The 22,762-nt window shown below is 33.4% G+C and overlaps 1 protein-coding gene across 1 annotated transcript in view; it reads left to right on the top strand.

Moving 5' to 3' along the window:
• The first annotated feature begins 3,053 nt into the window (after positions 1–3,053).
• LOC103585076 (chromosome unknown open reading frame, human C14orf39) overlaps positions 3,054–22,762 on the top strand; it is a 40,583-nt gene continuing 20,874 nt past the window's right edge. Inside the window, exons 1-12 of the mRNA XM_008565944.1 lie at positions 3,054–3,102; positions 3,195–3,251; positions 4,280–4,406; positions 6,453–6,542; positions 9,811–9,998; positions 10,094–10,136; positions 12,036–12,156; positions 13,097–13,194; positions 14,543–14,661; positions 15,458–15,531; positions 21,934–22,019; positions 22,113–22,171. Coding sequence (XP_008564166.1) covers positions 3,054–3,102; positions 3,195–3,251; positions 4,280–4,406; positions 6,453–6,542; positions 9,811–9,998; positions 10,094–10,136; positions 12,036–12,156; positions 13,097–13,194; positions 14,543–14,661; positions 15,458–15,531; positions 21,934–22,019; positions 22,113–22,171 — 1,111 coding nt within the window. The remainder of the gene's footprint in view (positions 3,103–3,194; positions 3,252–4,279; positions 4,407–6,452; positions 6,543–9,810; positions 9,999–10,093; positions 10,137–12,035; positions 12,157–13,096; positions 13,195–14,542; positions 14,662–15,457; positions 15,532–21,933; positions 22,020–22,112; positions 22,172–22,762) is intronic.

Raw genomic sequence — 22,762 nt, forward strand, 5'->3', positions numbered from 1 at the left:
CTGTGTTTTAAGAAGCAGGAATGATAAATACTATTGAATGATGTGGAGGGGTCAGGTCAGGTAAGGACTGAAACATGTTAATTGTATTTAGTGACCTGAGGTCATTGTCATCTTTAACAAGAACAAATTTTATGCCATAATGGGGTTGGAAGGCAGATAGTAGTAAGTTGAGAAATGAGTTATGAGGGACACAATATGAGTTTAGACATCTGTTTAGAAAGCAGGTTGGCTGTGAGAGAAATGTGGGGGGTGAGAGAAATATGATGTTGACTGATAGGACCTGAAGTGTCTAGGGAAGATTCTTTTTTCTTTTCTTTCTTTTTGTTTTTAACGGGTAGAGTCTTGACCATGTTTAAAGCTGATGGGAGGATCCAATTGAATGGATGAATTAAATACACGTGAGAGAAAAGAGATATTTGATACTTTAACATTCCTGAGGAGGAAGAGATGGCACTGAAAGTACAGGTGGAAGAACTGGCTTTAGGTAAGAGGAAAGAGAGTTCCACTATTGTAACAGGTGAGAAGGAGGATAAAATGATGAAGATGTAAATAGGATCATATGTTTGCTGTCTGAAATTTGAAAAAGTTTCAATCCAATGGCTTCTATGTTTTCTGTATACTATGTGCTGGACAATATATTTGCATATTAAATTAGAGGCTTCATAGAAATTATTTAATCTTCACAACCATTCTATGATGTTGGAATTATTACATTTCTCACTTTGCATTTGAGGAAACTGAAGCTTAGGTTAGAAACTTGTTCAGAGTTTTGACTTAACAAAGGACAGAACCAGAAGTTAAATTCGTATCTGTCTTACCACCAAGAACTGTATAGAGTTAACTGGATGCTTACAAAGGACATATCAGAGAAAAAAATCAACAAGACTTTGTGAATAATTATTTATGAGAGATGAAGGGAATCATAAGATACCAAGTACAGCTTTGTGACTACTGTATTGCGTACTTGAAATTTGCTAAGAGAGTATGTCTTAAATGTTCTCACCACACACACATGGATGTGTGAGATGATGGGTATGTTACACGAACTAACTTGCCTGCGGTAATCATTTTACAATGTATACGTATATCAAATATGTTGTACTCTGTAAATCACACGGTTTTTATTTGTCAATTATATCTTAATAAAACTGGAAAAGTAAATGTAGAAGATAGATTTTCACACACAGGCACACACATAAAAGAATAAGTCTGCTAAATTCTTACATTAAAAATGAAAACTTACATTAGCTTTGATTTCTCACTATTATTAATACCAACTAGTAAGCAACATTACAGCACATTATAATAAAATTGATTATGTACATCTGATCTGAGGTACTTAAGCAAGAAAAACTTCCAAAAGATTCTTTTTCGTTTTAATAATCTGTGAAACAACTTAGGTCGTGGTAACTTGAGGCAATTATTGAGATCATTTAGGATTAAAAACATTTCTGCCAGAAATATAGGAAGGATTGAGGCAATTTGGGGTATCTAAATAGTTTTTTTCTGTGCTCTTTATTTCACTTTGGATATGCAGACAAATTCTAAGACAGCATTTTGGACAGCAAATGTGTTTTATTTGAAACTGAACAAATGAGTCAGTCTCATCATTTGTCTAATCAAAATGTATTTGAATTAGGCTTGCTTTTCAAAAAGTTTTGAAAAATGCTGAATTCAAAATTGAATTTTGGTTATTGATTTGAGTTTTTTTACTGTCAAATTAATACCAGTTTTATTGGAACGGTATGTTACAAGAGGAAAGAATAATCTTTAAAAAACACTTGTCTTCAAGGCAACGGGAGAGCCTCTGACAGATCGCCTATTCCTTGACGGGCCTCCTCTGACCCAGCACCCACTTCCGTGGTTTCACGCGGCGTGGTCCACGCTCGCCCGGCGGGAAGGCGCGCGGGCCGCAGTGCTGGTCTCGCCGCCCAGAGCGTGATCTCGCTCTACAGCGCGATCTGCCTCCCGCTGCGTGCTCCGCGGGGTCTCTCGGGGCTGACGCCAGGGGGCGGGGGCTGGGCGCTGGCGGTCGAGCTTGGCGTCGGGATTTGCCGTCGTGTCCCAGGCCTTCGGGGCTCTGAGTGAAGTTTGGGACCCCAGGACGGGTGGGTGTGGACATTCAGGTCCAGAGGGGTCGGTTAGGTGGGTGGGAAAGGGAGCTGCGTGTCGCAGGCCGCTCTGAGGGAATGTGTGTGAGGGCGGTGGCGGTGGGTGGGTGGCGTTCTCGCGGGCCCAGCCCTGGAGAACGGCCGGGGTTCGCATTCTGGGGGCGTCCCGGCGCGTCGCCTCATCCCGAGTCTTGGGCGCCGCGACGCGCTCGAAGGTGTGGGCGCGGCCGCGTGGTTGGAGTGCCGCGGGCTGAGGCGAGCCGCGTGCGGAGGGGCGGCCTGGGCTGGGGGAAGCGGAGCAGGCTGTGAGAGCCGCGGTCGGCGGGCGAAGTTCCTACCGCGGAACGCGAGGGCCGAGTAGCTCCCGGGATGTGCAGGAGCTAGACGTACGAGCCCCGCCTTAAGCGAACTGTGTAACGCGAGCCGGCAGGCGTGTGAAAACCTCCACTTTTTGTATTCTTGCTGGTAAATTCGTAAATGTGAAATCGCACTGATTCTCTAGGTTTTACCTTTTTGTTGGTGAAGGACTTTATTTTGCTACACACACCAAGAAGCGACATACATATTCAGAGATTTATCTTAAAGGGCATAACCTTTTGAGAAACTGGGTGTCTGTGGACCCCAGAGGATTCAAAGACTTACTGCGATACCACGTGTAAGCAATTATGAAGACGGACCCCACCCCCTTCCCTAGAAATTTCAGCCATGCAATGACATTCCACAGGTATTTATTAGGTCCTGTTAGAGCTCTGCCTACTACTAGGCCTGGATTGTAGCTGTGGGCTGAAAGGGCCTCGCCCCTCTCCAGTACTTGCTCCACCCACATTTTTCTGTGAAGAATCCTGTATTGGAAGGGTCTTACCGAATATACGCTATTTTGCATACAACGCCAGAAAATCTTTTCTTATACATTTTTTTTTTTCTTTTATCATAGAATCCAAGATGAATGACAACCTATTTGTCAGTTTGGACAAACTTTTGCTAGAATTTGGTAGGTATAAAATGAAAGTAAAGAAATAGAAATAAAATGTCATTTGACATTTTAACAATGAATTGAAGTCACAAAAGAATTATTTATTTTAGTTTTTCAGTATGAACAAGACATAAGTACTAAAGAAGATGTGATTCAAAGAATTAATAGTAAGTAATTTTGCATTATAAAGATATTCTTTTAATTTTTATGGCATATAAGATAATATACAATTGTCCTGTTTAGGGCAACTTATAATTGGCATTGTAACTATCCTGCTAGTTTTCTGTAGGACCAATAATGAGCTGTTTACTCTAGGCAAAATAGTTGTGACTTAACTACAGTTTTTTGATAATAAATTTCTGTATTCAGCGTTTAATTATTTTATGAAGAATTTTGCTTTATGCAAAAATAACCCCTTAAGGTATTCTCAAGTAACATTGGTTATTTCAAATATTTGAGTGAAAGTTTATCTCTGTAGAAGTCACTAAAAATCAAGGGCCGAGACTTATGAATACTACATTTTCAGGAATAATAATTCTGAAAAATAATATTATGAGTGAAATGGTAAGGCAAATTACATAAATGTATGGTCTTTTAAGATTCAACATAAAAACTATCAAAAAATAGAACTATTGATTTCTTAATAGTTCTGAAAAGGCAGAATTTGGTTATCTTTTCTGTAATCAAAGAATACAGAGTGTTAAGAATTTATTTCAATCCTTTCAAGAAACAAAATCATTTAATTTTTATCTTGCATTTAATTGTAACAGAGATAAGTGAGTTGAAGGTTCATATAATAATTAACTGATGTGGAACTGTAGAATAGAAATTTCACATTTGTCAAAAACAGAAGTCTCATATTAGTATCATAAATTAGTAAATGTTTACATGAATTCATAGCATCATAAGATGTGGTTGACCTTAGATGTCACCTAATCTAGCATTCTTATGTTAAAGATGAGGGACAGGGGACATTTATTTTTCTTTAATCCCAAACATAAATCCTTCTTAGCTTCTGTGACTAGGAGCAGGCCTGGCTCTGGTTCTGTGTCTTTTAGTATAGGGACCTTCCCTTCTCGTTTCACTTCTCCATTCTCTTTTTAGGTAAGTTGCCGTATCTCTTTTTTTCTACGGTATTTGTTTACTTTGAATTTATGATTTCTAACTTAAGAAAATGAACATTTTCTCTTTCCAGAATGCTTTGAAGATATTAAACAAAACAAAGCAACTATTTGTAAGATACATGAGATTATAAATACAACAGATGAGGAAATTGGTCATTACTGTAAACATAGTAAGGAGATAAAAGACAACTGTAATAAGTGAGTATTTGAAAGAAATGAACTTTCAGTGATTGTCATTAGATTTTTTTTAATTCAAGTTTTCTGAGTTTATAGTTGAAGATGCTGTTGCTTTAAAATAGTATTCTATATTAGCAAAATAATGAATCAAGTCTTACATTGCTTTGTTACATACCCCTGTAGAAAGGAATCACAGGAGATTCAAAAGAAAAATAGAAGTAAGGGTTATAGGATCTCACTAATTCAGATCCAGTTAGTCTAAATACAGAATTTTGAATAATCTAAGCTCAGTATATAAAATTCCTATTAGATAAATTTGAAATAATTTTCATCTTTGGATTTTCAAGATCTTATTTTTGTGTAAGGAAGTTCAGCCTAAAATTTTTCAAAGTAGAAGTATTCAATATGTTAAGAAGTCTTTCAACATGGCTTCTGGATTCTAGTAGTTAAATTTGGTGTAAATCAAACATTTGAAACGAAGATGTGAATAGAACTTTATTATGTATTACAAATATTTTTTTAAAAATGTATTGGTTTTCTGTACTTAATTTTATGTATTCTGGATTCTAGTAGTTAAATTTGGTGTAAATCAAACATTTGAAACGAAGATGTGAATAGAATTTTATTATGTATTACAAATATTTTTTTAAAAATGTATTGGTTTTCTGTACTTAATTTTATGTGGACCATTGTCTTTGTATTAAGTTCTATACTTTAGAATCATGTTTGCTTTGAAATACTCTGTTATTCAAAATTTTAATAAGCCTTTTTGTTTTTTCCCACATTACATTTTTTCCCCCAATGGTTGTAAGAAATTATAAAAGTAACATAACCTAATATAAAAATTCAAACAATATGCAAATGTATGGTATAAACTTTTTTCCCTGCCTGCAGTTCCTATCCCTTGCTATCGCTGGAATTATCAATGTTTAAATGTTTTGGCAATCTGATCAGGAAGAAATTATATACTGTTGAACTTTTATTTTGATTTAGGTTTTATTGTAGTAGGTTTTGCCAGTGGTTTCCCTCAATTAGCTGCAGTGGGTGCTGGAAAAGTACTGACAGTCTCACCTTAGAAACTGCCGTGTCCTAGATAGACTGTACTTTATACAAGCTTAATTTTTGTAGGAGTCTAAGGAAAGTTAATAGCATCTGTTGATGTTAATATGTTCAAATTCATGAATACCTCTAGTTTATGGTTTCAACATGCTCATTAAGAGATTTAAGTGTGAAATATGAATTCATGAAAGTACTAGAAAAATATAAGTAACTGTAATCTTTAAGAGAGGAAGGCCTTTCTAAGTATGTCACTTAAGTCAGAAACCACATAGGAAATGAGGAATAAATTTGTGATATATACTTTTCTGTGCTTCCAAAGTAGGCATGTATACTTTTGAATCTGAAAAAATAAAAAATAGATAGAACAAAGAAGAAATAATTTGAACAATACTTAGAATGAAAGCTGCCTTGGTGTATATTCATTTTTGATTTTTTATATTGGTAAAATTTTTTCAAGTTATGTAATAATAAAACAAAAACTGTATAAGATGAATATTCATTTTATTCTTAGTATCTGATTTTATAATTCATTTTGACCTAGTTTCTTTCTAGCTCAAGAGGTGTAACAACCTAATTTTCTAAGTATCAAAGGAGAAAAAAGTCTCTCTCTAGCCCTTATCTTAGTTCTTTGAATGCTCACTTAAAACGACTTTCTTGGCCAAGATCATAGAAATATGATGATAAAGAAAAGTTGATGTTGGAGTGTTACAGACTGTATTACAGAAGTGCCATAGTAATCCATCAAGGCCACATTTGCTCCTTCCCTAGTTATGGTTCAAAAACAGGTTTTATGTAAAAATTAGTGAATGTTGATATTCAAGCATATGAGCACATGAGTGGTGGTAGTGGTGGTCATGAGAGATGGGAATATTTTTCCTGATGTAAGCTTGTTTTCTCCAGGAAAAGAAAGATTAATTTCTCTTTAAATGATTACATTCATTACTTATTATCTCTGTCAAGTTCTTTATCATTCTGAGATGCTAATTACAAATATAATTTTTCCCATAGCTGGAAGCCAACATGTGATGTTTTTCATAAACATGAAGATTATATGCAGGAACAATTTACTGTTTATCAAGAAACTATTGAAAAAGACAAGTACAGTATATATATATTAATTTAAGTTTATCAATTCTATAAGATTATATTACCAGGACATGCTATGTAAGAATGTTAATTGAAAAATGTGGAAACTTTGAGGCTAGCTGGTTAGCTCAGTTGGTTAGAGCACAGCCTTATAACACCAAGGTCATTAGTTCAGGTCCCCATACTGCCCAGCCACCTAAAAAAAATTAATAAAAAAAGAAAAGTGTAGAAATTTTGAACTCTGAGGGAGTTTTTAAAAACATTTTTATTTTTTAATTGACCAGTAATAATTGTACATATTTATGGGGTACAGAGTGATATTTTGATGTATGTACACAATGTGTAATGATCAAATCAGGGTAATTAGCATTATCCATTACCTCAAACATTTATCATTTCTTTGTTTTGGGAATAATTGAAATCCTCTCTTCTAGCTATTTGAAAATATACAATGTTATTGTATATTTATTAATAAGCAATATAATTATTAATTTTAGTCACCTAACATTACTGTAGAATGCTAGAACTTATTCTTCCTATCTAGTTGTAAGTTTGTATCCATTAACCAGCCTCTCCCTATTCCCCTTTCCACCCTAATCTAGTCAGCCTCCAATAACCACAATTCTATTCTCTATTTTTATGAGCTCAACTTTTTAGTTCCTGTATCTAGAATGCAATACCCTTTATATTCAAAGATGATCTTAAGAGAAGGCAGGGACTAAAGTAATAGATTTGGACTTCATGGCATTTGAAATAATGGAAATAGATGAGATTGCCCAGGGAGATGTATGGAGCAAAAAGAAGAGAAAGCTAGAGTGCACCATCAACCAAAGAGTAGGCAGAGGGTGGAATTAGTGAAGGAGACTGTTACATTTTCATTTATAGACCCTGCTTCCAAATTCCAGAAAGGATTTGATAATTTGTATAAATAATAACAGTGTTAAAAAAAAAAAAAACAACTAGATACAAAAATCAAGGCTACAGTGAAGTAAGGATAATACTGGAAGATGAAGTCTTTGATCAACTTAGAAATTCATACTGCGTTGTCTTGCATGTTTGTTAGATGTAGGCAGAAATTAGGCTTTGAAATTCCTAATAGTCAAGGCATTGTGGCAGTGTGATCAGTTTGGGATTCAGAGTATTCATTTAAAAAGCAGTTCAATTGCTTAAGATAGGTAGAGGTTTTTCTTGAGGCTTGAGAGAAATTTGTCCCCTGGGTCGTCAGGAAGGGGAAATTTTACAGTATGGTAGTCAGTATCTTTGATGACTACCACCCCCATCCCCAAACCCTATATATATACCTGCCTCTTATAACATTTCTCAGTGTAAGTCAATGGCTATGAAACATTAATTCTTAAAAATGATTCTGTGAGAGTCTAAAGCCAACCAATCCAAATATAAGGATACTTCAAAAAATTCATGGAAAGATTCATATAATCTCTCAATTCTGTTTTTCCACGAACTTTTTGAAGTTCCCTCATATATACATCCCTGATAATGTTTGTTGTAGATGACTTCTCTTAGCTAACCGGAGGTGTTAAAGTGAAAATACCTATTTCTTTCCTAAACCAGCCACATAGGTTAATGGAACTGATGACTAAGTACCAGGCATTTGTAAGAGGAAAAGAATTTGTTGATGTTATGGGTGATAAATGCGACACAGAGATAATAACAGCTCTTCTTGAACCACGACTTAGCTATTCTGGGCTCTGCCAGAGTTTCTATATGGGCATGAATAGAAGAGTGGGCATGAATATACAATATGAACATATGACACCAGCTTAGTTTCCTTATAGGTATTTCTTTGCTCCCTGGACCATTTTCCCAAGTTATTACATAAGAAATGTGGTCTTAATTAGAAGATATACATTTAGATGAATAAGAGTTTGTTTTAGTCTCAACAGCTTTATTTTGCTAAAGAGGACAGAGTTTAGTAATATTAAAAAATTAAAACATTCTTAAGATTTAGACCTGCTGACCAGTACAAAGCTGTTATCCTTACTTTCTTTTCATTATAATAGTAGTTTATGAATGCTTGCTCTTTTCTCATTTGATAAGGTAAGATAATCATTACAATATCTTTTAAGAAATTCCCCCATGTAGTATGGTGAGAAATGAAATCTTGGTGAATGTAAAGATTGTATATTTTCAAATAATTTACTTTGAATATTATTTCCTGAAACTAAGTATTTGATAGAAGTGGGTATAAAGAGGATTTAGAATATATTTTCTGTAAGAACTGGGTTAAACATTTTCAGTATAGATCAGGGTTGACAAATCTATTTTGTAAAGGACCAGATAATAAATGTTTTAAGCTTTGTGGGCCATACAGTATATGTTGTAGCTACTCAATTCTGCTGTTGTGGCACAAGGAAGCTTTAGACAATATGGAAATGAATGAGCTATGATCCAATAAAAAACTTTATTTATGGTCACTGAAGTTTGAGTTTCATACGATTTTGATGTGCCATGGAATATTTTTCTTTTGATTTTTTTCAATCATTTAGAAAGCAAAACCATTCTTGGCTCACGAACCATTCAAAAACAGGTGATAGAATAGATTTAGTCCATAGGCCCCATAAATTGACTCCTGTTGTAGATCAAGCACAGGCTAGAGAAGAAGGAAGGGTTAATATCCTTTTGCCAGAATTAACTATACCATTCAAGACTTGTACCTAAATTATATGACCATCCCACCACTGCTTGAGTTGGACTGGAGGAGTTCTTCCAAACTGTGCTAAAATTTTCTTCATAGAGAGTTGTAGTGTATACGTGAATGATTGTGAACCCAGGGTTCTAACACATAGAACATGACTTCATTTTATAATTTTAGCTAAAGAAAATTAAAGGAGATTAAAAAGGTGTGGTTATACTGGGGAGAGTAGAGGCTCAGAATCCAGGGAAGATATAGGTTCAAGAAGGAGTAAATGATCAGAAGAACCAGGTTCTACAGAGTCAGAATGAGCACTAAAAAGAGATTTTTCTGATGGACAAATTAGGTTATTGGTGATCTTGGGAAGAATAGTATCATTAAAATGGTAAGAGTGGAAGTTAAATTGAAGAAGATTAAGGAATGAGTAACTCAGGTAGTAAAGAAAAAGAGTATACTTGAGAAGTATGATGGAGTTAAGGAAAGTTTTCAGAGCAGACAATATTCAGGGAAGCAGGGATAAGTAGATATTTGACTTGCCTTTTATGCTTAATTTAGTAGACTTTAAGTGATATTTATAAAGTTTTTAGATCTACTCTTGTTATATAGACTTTTTTAAAATTTTAACAGAAAAATGTATGATGGTTATATATATCAGTATAAAGATGTTTTGAAGCAATACCAACTAAAATACTCAGAAACACCCTTTTCACATGAGTACTATGAGAAGAAAAGAGAACATGAAGAAATTCAAAACAGAGTGTTGGAATGTACTGAACAACTAAAAATGAAAGAAAATATTTTTATGAAATTTCTAGGTATTAACATTTTTGTTATATATTATTTTAATTATGGTATCTTTGTAATGAAAAGAAAACTGTTAATCAATCTAAACTATGATCTTGTTTTTCAGTGCCTGCTCCCTTTCCATCACTTACTAAATGGACATTACACATGTATCCACAATAATATTTCTAATACTTTTTATTAGATAAGTATTATTTCTGTATTTTAATTGTTATTGTGTTTCCCTAATGAGAGTCACATTGATTTATTTTTCTGTTTAATTCATAGATTTAGAGGTCGCTTGAAAGGTCATTTGGGACTACCTTTCATATATGTCCATGAGATCAGAAGCAAGCAATTTAATGAGAGTCACATTGATTTATTTTTCTGTTTAATTCATAGATTTAGAGGTTGCTTGAAAGGTCATTTGGGACTACCTTTCATATATGTCCATGAGATCAGAAGCAAGCAATTTTATTGAGAATAAAATGATATATGAGGGTACTTCAAAAGGTTCATGGAAAAATGGAATTAAAAGATAATATGAATCTTTCCATGAACTTTTTGAAGACACCTGATACATATGACTTTAAATTACCATATCTTAGCAACTAAATCAATGAAAAAGTCATCTTGCTCTGTCTTACCAAAGAAAGTTCTGATTAAATCAATTTGATTATTACTTGTTAGGATGGAAGGTGGTAAGGATGTGAGTCACAATTATTGACACTGAGGAAGATACAGAGCTCTCTCGCAAGGAACTCACAGTTTAGTAGGGGAGATAGACATGTAAACGAGTAATTCTAATTAGTACCACTGTAATAAATTCCTAAGCAATTCTTGTTTGGTCTAAGTCTCACCTGTTTGTCAGAGATATCTTCCCTGATGATGAACTTGAGAGTTTCTCTTTCAACATCCGCAATTCTTCATATACTTTCCTATCAGATTATAATTCTTCTGTTTGTACTACGTTTTCTTTATCTCAGCATTCTACCTTGCTACCTGTCTGCTTCCTCCTAAACCATCCTTATAACTCCTCTGCTGCTTGCTCTCTCCATGTTTTGGTTTTAGCCTGTTCTGCTTTTAGTCATTCCTTTGCTGCCCATCTGTGCTTTAACTTCTCAGTGGGAGGGAGCAGAGGTTGATAGGTGCCAAAGGTCCAGCAAAGGTTTAGGGAATTGGATGTGGGATGAGATAAGATGTAAGGTTGCATAACAAACAAGAAGAGGTGAATGGAAGTAGGAAGAACTGAAGATTAAGGTTTAGAGATCTATATCTCTCATTTTAAATTGATATTTTTAAAACAACATAGCCTTATAAATCATATTCACCTGAAATTTTGTTTTCTAGCATATAAATCATTTATTTTTAAGGCAAGATGTAAAAGGTCTAATACAGACCTTTCTCCTTTCTCTGGAATTCTTGTTCACTGTCACTATTCTATTCATTTTTAAATTCTCCTAAATGGATTGTAGAGTAAATTAGGAAAGTATATTAGCTAATAAACCATGCAAGATGTCTATTAATAGCTGAGAAATTCTCTACTTGAAGTTGGGGATAAATCCAGTTCAAGCAAAAAGGCCAGATAGAAGATCTGTCTCTCTTCTGAGCTCTGCAGGGTATACCATATAGAGCAAGAAAAGGAAATTGGGTGGATTTTTAATGTTGGCTCTGGAAAAAATAAATAATGGAAATATAAAGCATTAAATTTGGACCTGAATTGATAATGTTTTATTAGTCATGCCAAATGACACATGGACTTGGATGAAAAAACAAGAACCACCCTGTGAAAATATTTAACTGAAAGAAAAAAATTCTAACAAATGTTTTGTATGAAATGTTATTTTTAAGGTCAGTATATAGCATAGTTAAACAATATACTATCTTTGTTAGTCTGCCAAATGTTTATATTAGTCTTGTATCTTTTCAGATATTGTTATTAATGTTGCTCATTGCTTATATAGAATATACATATAAATAATGTTACATAATGTCAATTATTCCTGATACAGAATATATATTATAAATGTTAAATTTACCTTCATGACACAGTTCCTTAACATAAAAAGGGTTAATTTGAGATGTAAAACACAAGATATTCTTAAACATATCAACAATTTTACCAAAAGTTCATCTGAATTGAAAAAAGAAGTAGATGAAGTGGAAGTAGAGATTAATTATTTAAACCAGGTATATATTTTATAATAAGTTTCTGATGTATGTATTAATGTGTAAATATAATGGTATGCCAATTGACAGTCTTAGAAGAGCTATTTTTAAGAGCCTAAATGTGGAGAAAGGTTTAAGACACTTTATTAGCTTAGATTACCTTTGGAGCCAAAATGTGTTTTAGATACTGGATGTGTTAAACTCTGAGTTTTAGAGAATAGTTTAGCTTTCTTTGGGGTCTGAGGAAAGAAGATGAGGAAAGAACAAGATGTAGCTTAGTAACAAAAATTTAGAGGCATTAAAAGAGCTACAACAGTGTTTTCAAAAAAGGGAACAAGACAGTAAATAGTTTAAAGAATTTGATCATGAAAAATTTGTGACTATAATTTTTAATCTTTAAAGAACTAAGCTAGAACTCGTTTAGCCATTAAGATTTTTTTGAACACATTTTTAGTGTCATCCATTGAATTGTGGCTTTCATTTACATGGGTATGAAAACCCATCAAAGTCACTTCCAAATTTTGAGAAAAAAAATTCTAAATTTCTTGAAAATTCTGTTAAAGATTGTATGTTTATCATTCATAGGTATGAGGTACCAAATGACAGTAATATAATTTAGTAATGAGAAGAAATGATGCCATTTCCTTTAAAATATATGCTAACTACATCCCTACGTAGGGAATCAATGTCTACTTTGCTTATGACTGTCCTTTTTTAAAAAGACAGGAGTTCAGTGAAATCTACATTTCCTAATGGAGCTGTAAGAAAAAGTTAAGGGGGTATGCTTTATTGTTAATTTTGATACTGTTTTAGCTAATTTTGATAAAAGTAGTAAACACTACCAAAATATCAATCCTGTGATTACATAGAAAAAAATATATACGTTAGTTAAGATAAAATGTATGTTCATTACTGCTTTGTGGGTAATTATTTTGTTTTGCTTTCCCATTTTTCTTCTTAGCAGATTGCAAGACTTTATGAAACTAAGAATCTTTCAGAAACTCTGGAAGAAAAGAACATAAATACAGAAAAGAGAAGGGAATTGAACGAAAAAGAAAGGTATAGGTAAACTTTAAAATTGGATATTATATGAACAGATAGATATTCTGTGTCTAAAAGTTTGATTCTATATTCTATCCCAAGCCACTAATGTTTACACAGTATCTATATAATTTTTTCATGCATGCTATTTGATATTAATTTTTTATGAAAAACATTAAGTATTTAAATATTAGGAATACTCAAATCTGCTTATTATTTAGTAAGGCCAAGGATAATTTAGAGAGAAATAGGGTAGCAGTCAGTTGTATAATTTATATAGTTTTCCATTGTTATGGGGCAGCAATAGTAATGAAACAGGAGAAACAGTGGTGGGGACAGCAGTGTATTTACCTTTTTATCACTCTGTCACTGGTTTGACCAGTTCTTCCTTTGCCACAGAGAGTGAAGATGAGCCAAAGAATGCTTCTAAATTTGTGGGATTGTATGTTTCCTTGTCTTTTGTCCTAGGTGATAAAATAGACATCGGAAGTAGAGGCATTAAAAAAAAAACATTGATTTTGCCTGTTATTGTGTGACAGAAAGATAAATGTATTACTATTGCTGTTTCTGGTCAACTTTCTCTTTTTTCTTTCTGCCTACCCCTTTTTAATTGCCCTTATCCTGATTTTTTAGCACACACTTCTCCCAAGTTAATTTCTCTGATCTCATGTCCTTGGATCTGTTATTTTCTTGATTCTCTCACTCCCATGTATCACATCCATGACAGTATGTCTTTAATTTTATAATAAAATTGATAGAAAAAATAAGTAAATGTGCAGAATTTCACTTTATGACAACTGCTTAATATCACAAACATTCTTTGTATTGAGAGGAACTTATGTAAATATTTAGTTAGTTGTTTACTAATATATATTTTATAGTGTTTATTCTTTTTCTTTTATTTAGGAGAAATTCAATGAAATTATTCTGCCAGTAAAAAACTTAAAAGACTCATTATTATTGTAATACTGCTTTAATGATTTTTGTATTCAAGCTAGTTTATTTGTTTCTGAATAAATCTTTCTAAAGTTTAAAGTACTCTGAAATCTAAAGCTTGCTATTTGTGGTTAAAGGTTTGGTTTAAAATGATTTTGATATGTTTTAAAAGTCTTTTAAAATGATTATGTTTTAAAAATAAGAGTGTGTTATACTGAGAAGAACATAGGACTTAATCAGGAAAAGTGTGTTTTAGCTCTGACACCAAGTAATTTAATAATATTGGGCAGGTCTGTAAAATTCTCAGGAATTCACTTTTACCATCTGCAGAATGAGGGTTTTAACTGTGTAATATCTAAATATCCCTTCTAGCTTTAAAATGTTAACTTTTTTACTTAGCTAATATATAATGTAATTCACTCTTCTCTAGAATTTTTGAAAAAGACGAACATGTGCTTGTGTTCAGTAAAACCCCTCAAAGCAGCCAATTATTTCTTTCTTACGAATCTCAGAAATTAAAGATGCAGTCTTCAGAACCAAGAGTTACAGGTACAGTATCTGTTTATTTTTCAGAAACCTCATTTTCTATGCAAACATACAGAAGAAAAAATAGGAAGAAGCAATTTTAGTTATCATTTGGTGTAAGCAAAAACAAACAATACTGGAGACCTATAGGCTCTCTTTCTACGAGCAAACAAGATGTCTCCTATACCTAAGTTTTTTCTCTTTGTAAAATAAATCATTAATGTGATATATTAAAAAAAAAAGTGTTCTGGTCTAGTTGCACAACTATCAGAGGAGTATAAATAATTATATTTTTTTCATTTCAGAAGTTGTATTATCAGTATGTGAGATTTAAGTGGGTAGCAGACTTGTGTTAACAGTATTTGTAACTTGTTCACTGAGATATGGGGGTACTTCAAAAAGTTCGTGGAAAAATAGATAAAAGATAATACAAATCTTTTCATGAATTTTTTTGAAGTACCTTTATATTTGAATCCTGTTTTATTCTGTGAATCTGCAGATCAGATTAACTATATTGTATTAGAATAACTACATTGGCTGGTATCCCCCTCCCTCTGCCCATCATTTATATCACCACTTTGTCTTCTTTGATTACTCATTATAAAGGTGTAGTTTTGTCAGATGGTCATTCTGTCATTTTGCATTCATAGTTTTGTAGTAATTATTGTGTAATGAGGAATTAAGAGTTTTAAAATAATTTCATAAATCTATATTTCATGTAGACTTAATTTTCTAAATTACAAGGTTAGGTTAAATGTTGGGGATGATATTTGATTCTGTATCCAGAATGGATTTTAAGTAGTGCTGTTTAATAATTTAGATAAAAAAGAAGAAAGTTCTGTGAAGCAGTCAAAGCTTGCCAATATAGACTTCAGACAAAAAGATGATACACAGGTAGGTATTTCCTTTTTAGTAGTATAAATTAAATGCTTGCTTGCATTAAAGAAGATAATGAATGTACTGCACTTAGGACACAGTTATGTGTGTGTGTATTTGTGTTTGTATTGTGTATGTTATAAATACATTAAATCAGCCATTGGTGAAACCTCAGGGTTTAAAAAAATTTAGAGGAATTTCAATATGGCATTCTGAACATATACTGTAACCTGCTCCTTTACCCCTAAAAATAATGGAAAAGATATTTAAAAATACCAAGCCCTGTACCTAATAGATCAAAAACTGTGAGAAATCCCAGAGGGAGGAAAACAGGATTGGAATGAAGAGGGAAATTATAGCTTGGGACATGCATAGGAGAATAATGTTCCACAAGTTAGAGGTTCAGGGACAGTGAATAGGGTAATTTGTTGGATTACCTTATTGGGAGTTAGTTTCGTTAACCCCTGTTCATCCTATTTCCTCTCTGACTTTGGCCATGCATCAGCAATATGATGACTGTCTCTAGGTGGAGTCAGTGAATATGGGAGCTTGGATAAGAGATAGGTGGTTACCTTGGGTAATTCTTAATGCCCATGAATAACAAGGAGCATATCTCCCAGAAAGCTAACTGCTTGCACATATTTATCTTTCCTCATTCTTGCTGAAAATAGTCCAGAGGGAAATCCTTAATGAAAAAATATAATTGTTCTTCCATTAATTCATAGTTAATACACACAGATATACACAAAGTAATTAGTGAAACTTGTTAAGTCTAAATATGTATTAATTATAAAAATTTTTAAATCTGGTACTAAAATTCCAGATGATACCAATATGGGTTGCAGGTGGAAAGATAAATGAGGAAAACAAAAGTTTACTGAAGTGTTTTTTGTTTGTTTTTTTAGTTATGGAGGTAAGGAGGAGATAAGAATACTGATTAAATCTATGCATTGTTGGAAAAATGTAATAATTCAATGCATATATGTTAAACATTTAAGGATAACTACCAGAAGAGAGAGAGAATGTGCAAGTTTTAAAATAGTAGAAGAGAAAAGATAAAGACAATTTAATTAGTCCAGTAAAAGACAGGAATGGAGGGATAAATTAAACAGCTAGAAAGCATTGTAAATAGAAAGTAAATAAGATGCCCAAAATAGTTCTGAACAAATCAGTAATCATAAAAATGTGACTGGATTAAAATCCCAATAAAAGACAAAGTACGTCTGTGGGATATATAAACAAAATACAGCTATATACTATTAAAACAGAACAGCTGAAGCAACTTGACAAATGACTGCTGATAATAAAAGGATGGAAAATATATATCAGACAAATGGAAACAAAAATAAAGCAGATATAGCAATGTTACATAAAATAGAGTCCAAGATGAATAGCATTAATGGGTAAATGTATTTCATATTTTTAAAAAGAGCAATTCACCAAGAAGTAATAAAAACCATTATATACCAAATTATAGTTTCAAAATATATAAAGCAAAAATTGATAGACTTCCAAAGGAATGGCTGAATCCACAGTTAAAACAAGAGTGTTTAGGGCCGGCCTGGTGGCGCACTGGAGAGTGCCCTGCCTGGGAGTGTGGCGGCGCTCCCGCCGAGGGTTCGGATCCCATGTGGAGACCAGTTCCCGCTCACTGGTTGAGCGCAGTGCGGGCGCAACACCAAGGGTCGCGATCCCGTTGCCGTTCCCCGGTGCGGACGTGACACTGAGGGTTGCGATCCCGTTACCGGTCAGTAAAAAAGATAAAAAGGAAAAAAAAAAAGGGTCGCGATCCCGTTGCCATTCCCCGGTGCGGACGTGACACCGAGGGTTGCGATCCCGTTACCGGTCAGTAAAAAAGATAAAAAGGAAAAAAAAAAACAAGAGTGTTTAGTATAGCTCTCTCAAAAAAAGTACTGATTGTGAGTTTAGGAGTTGAGTTTAGCTACACGTGAAGCAATACAAAACCAAACCAACAAAATAATAGCATCTTAAACAAGATAAACATTTATTTTTCTCTTACCTGCCGTGAAATTCTAAAGTAGGTGATTCAGATTCAGGGCTGAAAGCACTATCTTGACGATGTCATTATTTCTCAGGCTTTATCTTTGCTTTCTTTTCCTGCTACCCTTCATGATAAGCTTTTACCACCAGGTCACCTCATGGTCCGAAGCTAATTGTAAATTTGCTGTCATATCTACCTTCCAGTGAGGAAAGAAAGAGGGGATAAGGGCTTAGCTAAGTCTGCCCCATTTTTAAGGATCTTTCCTGGGAGTTCCTTAAACAATTTATGATATTGTTTCGTTGGCTAGAACTTGGTCACACGGCTACCTCTATCTACAGGAGAGGTTGAGAAATTATAGGTGTTTGTTTGTTTCTTTTCTTTTTCTTTCTTTCTCTCTCTTTTTTTTAAAAGCAGAACACAGAAAGATTTTGGATACGATAGGCAACTGGCAGGTAGGCAACTGGCAGGTTCTGCCACAGGAATAAATCGAGTAGACAAAAAATAAGTAAGAATGTAGGGGATCTGTATAGCACAGTTAGCAAACTTTGTGCCCACTATACACGGAGTGCAATTAAATTTTTGTTTGCAGCATTCACCAAAATTGACCATTTACTAGAATCAAAAAGCCATTTCCACCAATTCTGAAAAGTTGCTATCTTCACTTACCATACGGTAGCCCTTCACCAAAAAAACTAGTTTGCTTACGAAAAAGAAATTCACACACTTCCAAATTATTTTTAGGTTATAAAAGAAATAAAAATAGAATTTAAAAATGATTTCATAGAGTACTATAAACTAGTACCTACAGAATGTAGCCAAATTGGTTCAGTAAGAAAGACTGAAAACAAATTAGCTGAACTTTCAACTCAAAAAATGTAAAAAGAAAAAAATGCAAAAAGAAGGGGCTGGCTGGTTAGCTCATTCGGTAGAGTGTGGTGCTGATAACACCAAGATCAAAGGTTCAGATCCACATACCAGCCAGCTGCCCAACCCTACCAAAAGTAAAAAGAACAAAATAATAAATGCAAGAAAATAGAGGTTAATAAAGAGAAAAGGATAAATTAATGGAGTAAAGAAGTTGTGCTCATCAATATAACCCAAAACTAATAATTTCAAAATATCAATAAAATAAAATTTCAAAAAGTATAAAGAAAAACGAATCCCCCTCCACCCCCGAAGAAGGAAAAGTTAAGAAGAAGAGGGTAAGAGTGTATATCACTACATATATGGAAGAAATTTTTTCGAAGTCTTGAGAAAATGCTATATGAGTATATGACTTTATACCAATAAATTTGAAAATTTAGGTGAGATGGACAATTTTCTAGGACAGTATAAATTGCTAATTAGGCTGAGAAAGGTAGAATAACATGAATAGATTAATAACCTAGGAAAAACTGAAATGTAAGCAAATACCTGTTTCACTGTTTTTTCCTTACCTCTGTCTCTCTTTGCCACACACTCACTCTTCAGAAGATACCAGACTCAGTTTTTCAGGTGAATTCCACCAAACCTTTAAGGATTTAGATCAGGATTTCTTAACTTTTATTCTGTTAATATTTTTGACTGGATAATTCCTTGTTGTGGGTTCATCTTGTGATCCACTAGAGGCCAGTAGCACCTCACCCCCAAGTTATGACAATCAAAAATATCTCCAGACATTGCAGATGTCCCCTGAGAGGTAAAATTGTTGAAATAATTTTTTTGTACAACAAATAATCTTTTTATTCCAAAGCATAGAAAAAGTTGGAAACTATCCAACAAATCATAGATGGCTCATCATCCATGTGAATTATACCTCAGTGAAAAAAGTAAAAATAAATGAATGTTTTGATATCTAGAAGTATAGCAAGATAACAAGGACAAGGATAGTGAAAGAAAAGAAAAATTATAGGTCAGTCTCAAGAACGAACATAGATGTAAAAATACTAAGTAACTGGCAAAGCAAATTTATGAGTGTGCCATTAAAAGAATACAGTTGGCCCTCCATAGCCACAGGTTAAGCATCAAATGATTCAACCAACTGTGGATCGAAAATATGCAGGGAAAAAAAACCAATAAAAAAAAAAATAACAATAAAAAATAATACAAATAAAAAACAACACTTAGCGAGAAATTGGTTAATAGACACAAAGAATGATTATGTTTTGTAATATGAATATGCTAATTAGCCTGACTTGATCATCACAGATTGTACACAGCTATCAATATTCAATTCTGTACCACACAAATATATATAATCAATTATGTGTCAATGGAAAGGGTGTAGATTAAAAAACCAAAAAACAATAAATACTATATTTATATAACATTTACATTGTAATAGGTATTATGTGTAATCTAGAGATGATTTAAAGTATACGGGAGGGGGCTGGCCCCATGGCTCACTTGGGAGAGTGCAGTGCTGGTAGCACTGAGGCTGCGGGTTTGGATCCTATATAGGGATGGCGGGTGTGCTCACTGGCTGAGCGTGGTGCAGAGGACCCCGAGAAAGGGTTGCGATCCCCTTACTGGTCCAAAAAAAAAAAAGTATATGGGAGGATGTGCATAGATTCTATGCAAATACTGTGGCTTATTATATAAGGGAGTTGAGCATCCATGGATTCTGGTATCCTTGGGGGTCCTGGAACCAATCCCCTGCGGATACTGAGATATGGCTGTACATTATGACTAATCTTGGTTTTCCCAAGAAATTCAGTGATGGTTCAGCATTAGAAAAAGCCTGTCAAGGGCCGGCCTGGTGGCGCACTGCTACAGTGCGCCGCTTAGGAGCACAGCGGCGCTCCCGCCGAGGGTTCGGATCCCACATACAGACCGGTTCCCGCTCACTGGCTGATATTAATAGGTGAATAAAATATTTCAAATAATTAAAAATAGGAGATTTTTAAAAGAATGATAAAGAGGAGGCTCTGTACTTCTAGATATCAAAACATTTATTTTTTACTTCTTTCATTGAGGTATAATTCACACACCATAACATTCACCTATTGAAAGTGTAAACTTAGTGATTTTTGGTATATTCATATGGTTGTGCAACCATTACCACTGTCTAATACCAGAACATTTTTATCACCCCAGACATTTAAAAATATTATAAAAACACAGTAATTATATCTGTGTGTGTGGTGCAGGAAAAGACAAATTGATTAATGGACAACATCAAAATCAAAAACTTGTACATGACTAAAGACACTAACACAGTTAAAAGACAGTGATAGACTAGGCAAAGGATTGGTATCCAGAATGTACAATACAGAAATATATAGTAACTCTTACAAATTAATAAAGAGAATAAAAACATCCAAAAGATAAGAAGGCAGTTTACAGAAAGGAAAGTCAAAGGGTCACTAAACATAACAAGATGCCTGACCCCAGGAGTATAGGGAAATGCATATTAAACTATTGAGATACTTGTTTTCACCTATCAGATGAGCAGACATTAAAATGTTTGATAATATCTAGTAAGGTCAAAAATAATGGGAGTGTAATTTGGTACAACCACTTTGGAGGACTGGTTCACAGTACTTATTAGAAATAGAAATGCGCTTATCCAGCAATTCACTTATTGGCATTTACTGTAAACAAATACTTGAAACACTTGTACAGATTGGAGGCAGATAACAAGCATTGTACCAGGAGGCAGATACAAATATGTATATTGTTTAAAACGTACACCAAAACGGTAACATCACTTGTTCTTTAAGGGAAATTGATACTTTTTTTTATAATCTAAAAGCACAATAAGATGATGGAAATAAGAACAACATCTGTTATAACAAAAATAAATGAAATAAACTTCCCTGTTAAAACAAGGATATTTTCATTTTGGGTCAAATAACAAAAACAGAGACTCTTCAAAATGAGTGACTCAGGGAGCATGAAAGCCTTGAAACAAACATTAACAAAGCAGTGTTTTAGATATTAATATTGAATAATTTATTTAAAGTTAAAATGAAATATCAGCTCTTTCATATGTATATAGAAAGGAAAGTTTCAGGCTTTAATCTTTTAATATGTTGTTTTGCTTTCCTATGTTCAATTTGAGAGGTTATAGAGGATAGAGGAACACAGAAGTCAGGTTATCAGATGAAAAAATGGTAAGATTCACTTCATTTGTCATGAATATGGATAGGATAAAATTTTGAAAAGTTTACCTTAAATGTAGAAATAATACCATGAATAGTTATGCTTGTCAAAAACATTAAAATCCTTGAAAGTCTTAAACTTTTTTTGTTTCCAAGTATTTGACTTGTTTTATATGTAGTGGTTTCAGTTAATGTTTGTAGTTGTTGATATTGGTAATGGTGATGAGGATGAAGATGAAATGCTAATGAAATGAGAGACCCCTGAGTGATTATGGCAAGCAAAAATTTTTTATTGTTTTGTATAGCCAATTCTATTGCTTAATTTCTTTCCTTTAGGTATTTAATGACTCTGCTGTGAATAAGCATTCAAAATATTCACATGTTATGGCTATTAAAAGTTCACAAAATTTTATGCAATTCAGGTAACTTTTAAAAATAAAACATTTTAATTTCTGAAATAATTTATGAATATCAACTCAATAAATAATATAAAAATTGTATTTATTGCATTTTAGATTGTTGACCCCACAGAAACAATCAAATTGCAAACAGTGGTTTGAAAAAGGAGATACAGGTATTTGCTGTTCATATTTTTCCTTAGAAGTAGGGGTAACAAATTATATCAGGTTTTTATACTATTCAAATAAATTGTGTTGTTTGCATCTCTGGTCAACTGACCAAGCATATGTAGCTTTAATATACATTTTCCTTTAAGTATAAAACAAATGCATTTCATTGTAGAAAATTTGGAAAACAAAGAAAAATAAAAGGAAACAGAATACCGCCACCTAGACATAACTGACACCATAGATACTAATGTATATTCTTTTAGTCTTTTTTTATGCATATGTATTTTAGTTTTTTTCCCCCTAGATTTGAATCATACTGTGTTTATAACTTTGCACCCCTTTTTTCCCACTAGATGTGCTATTGAGGTTATTTTTCCATGTCATTAAATGGATTTTATTTGTAATACCTATATAATGTTCCATTGTATGCCTGTGCCATAATTTATTTAGCCAATCTTTCACATTGAATATTTTGTTCCTAGTTTTTCTATTACAAATAATGTTACTATATTCTTTTACATTAATGTTTTACTGTCTTGGACTATTAGAATCACAGAATGGTCACAGGATATATGAGGGTACTTCAAAAAATTCAT

Source organism: Galeopterus variegatus, unplaced genomic scaffold (assembly GCF_000696425.1).
Source record: "Galeopterus variegatus unplaced genomic scaffold, G_variegatus-3.0.2 Scaffold215, whole genome shotgun sequence".
NCBI classification, from domain to species: Eukaryota; Metazoa; Chordata; class Mammalia; order Dermoptera; family Cynocephalidae; genus Galeopterus; species Galeopterus variegatus.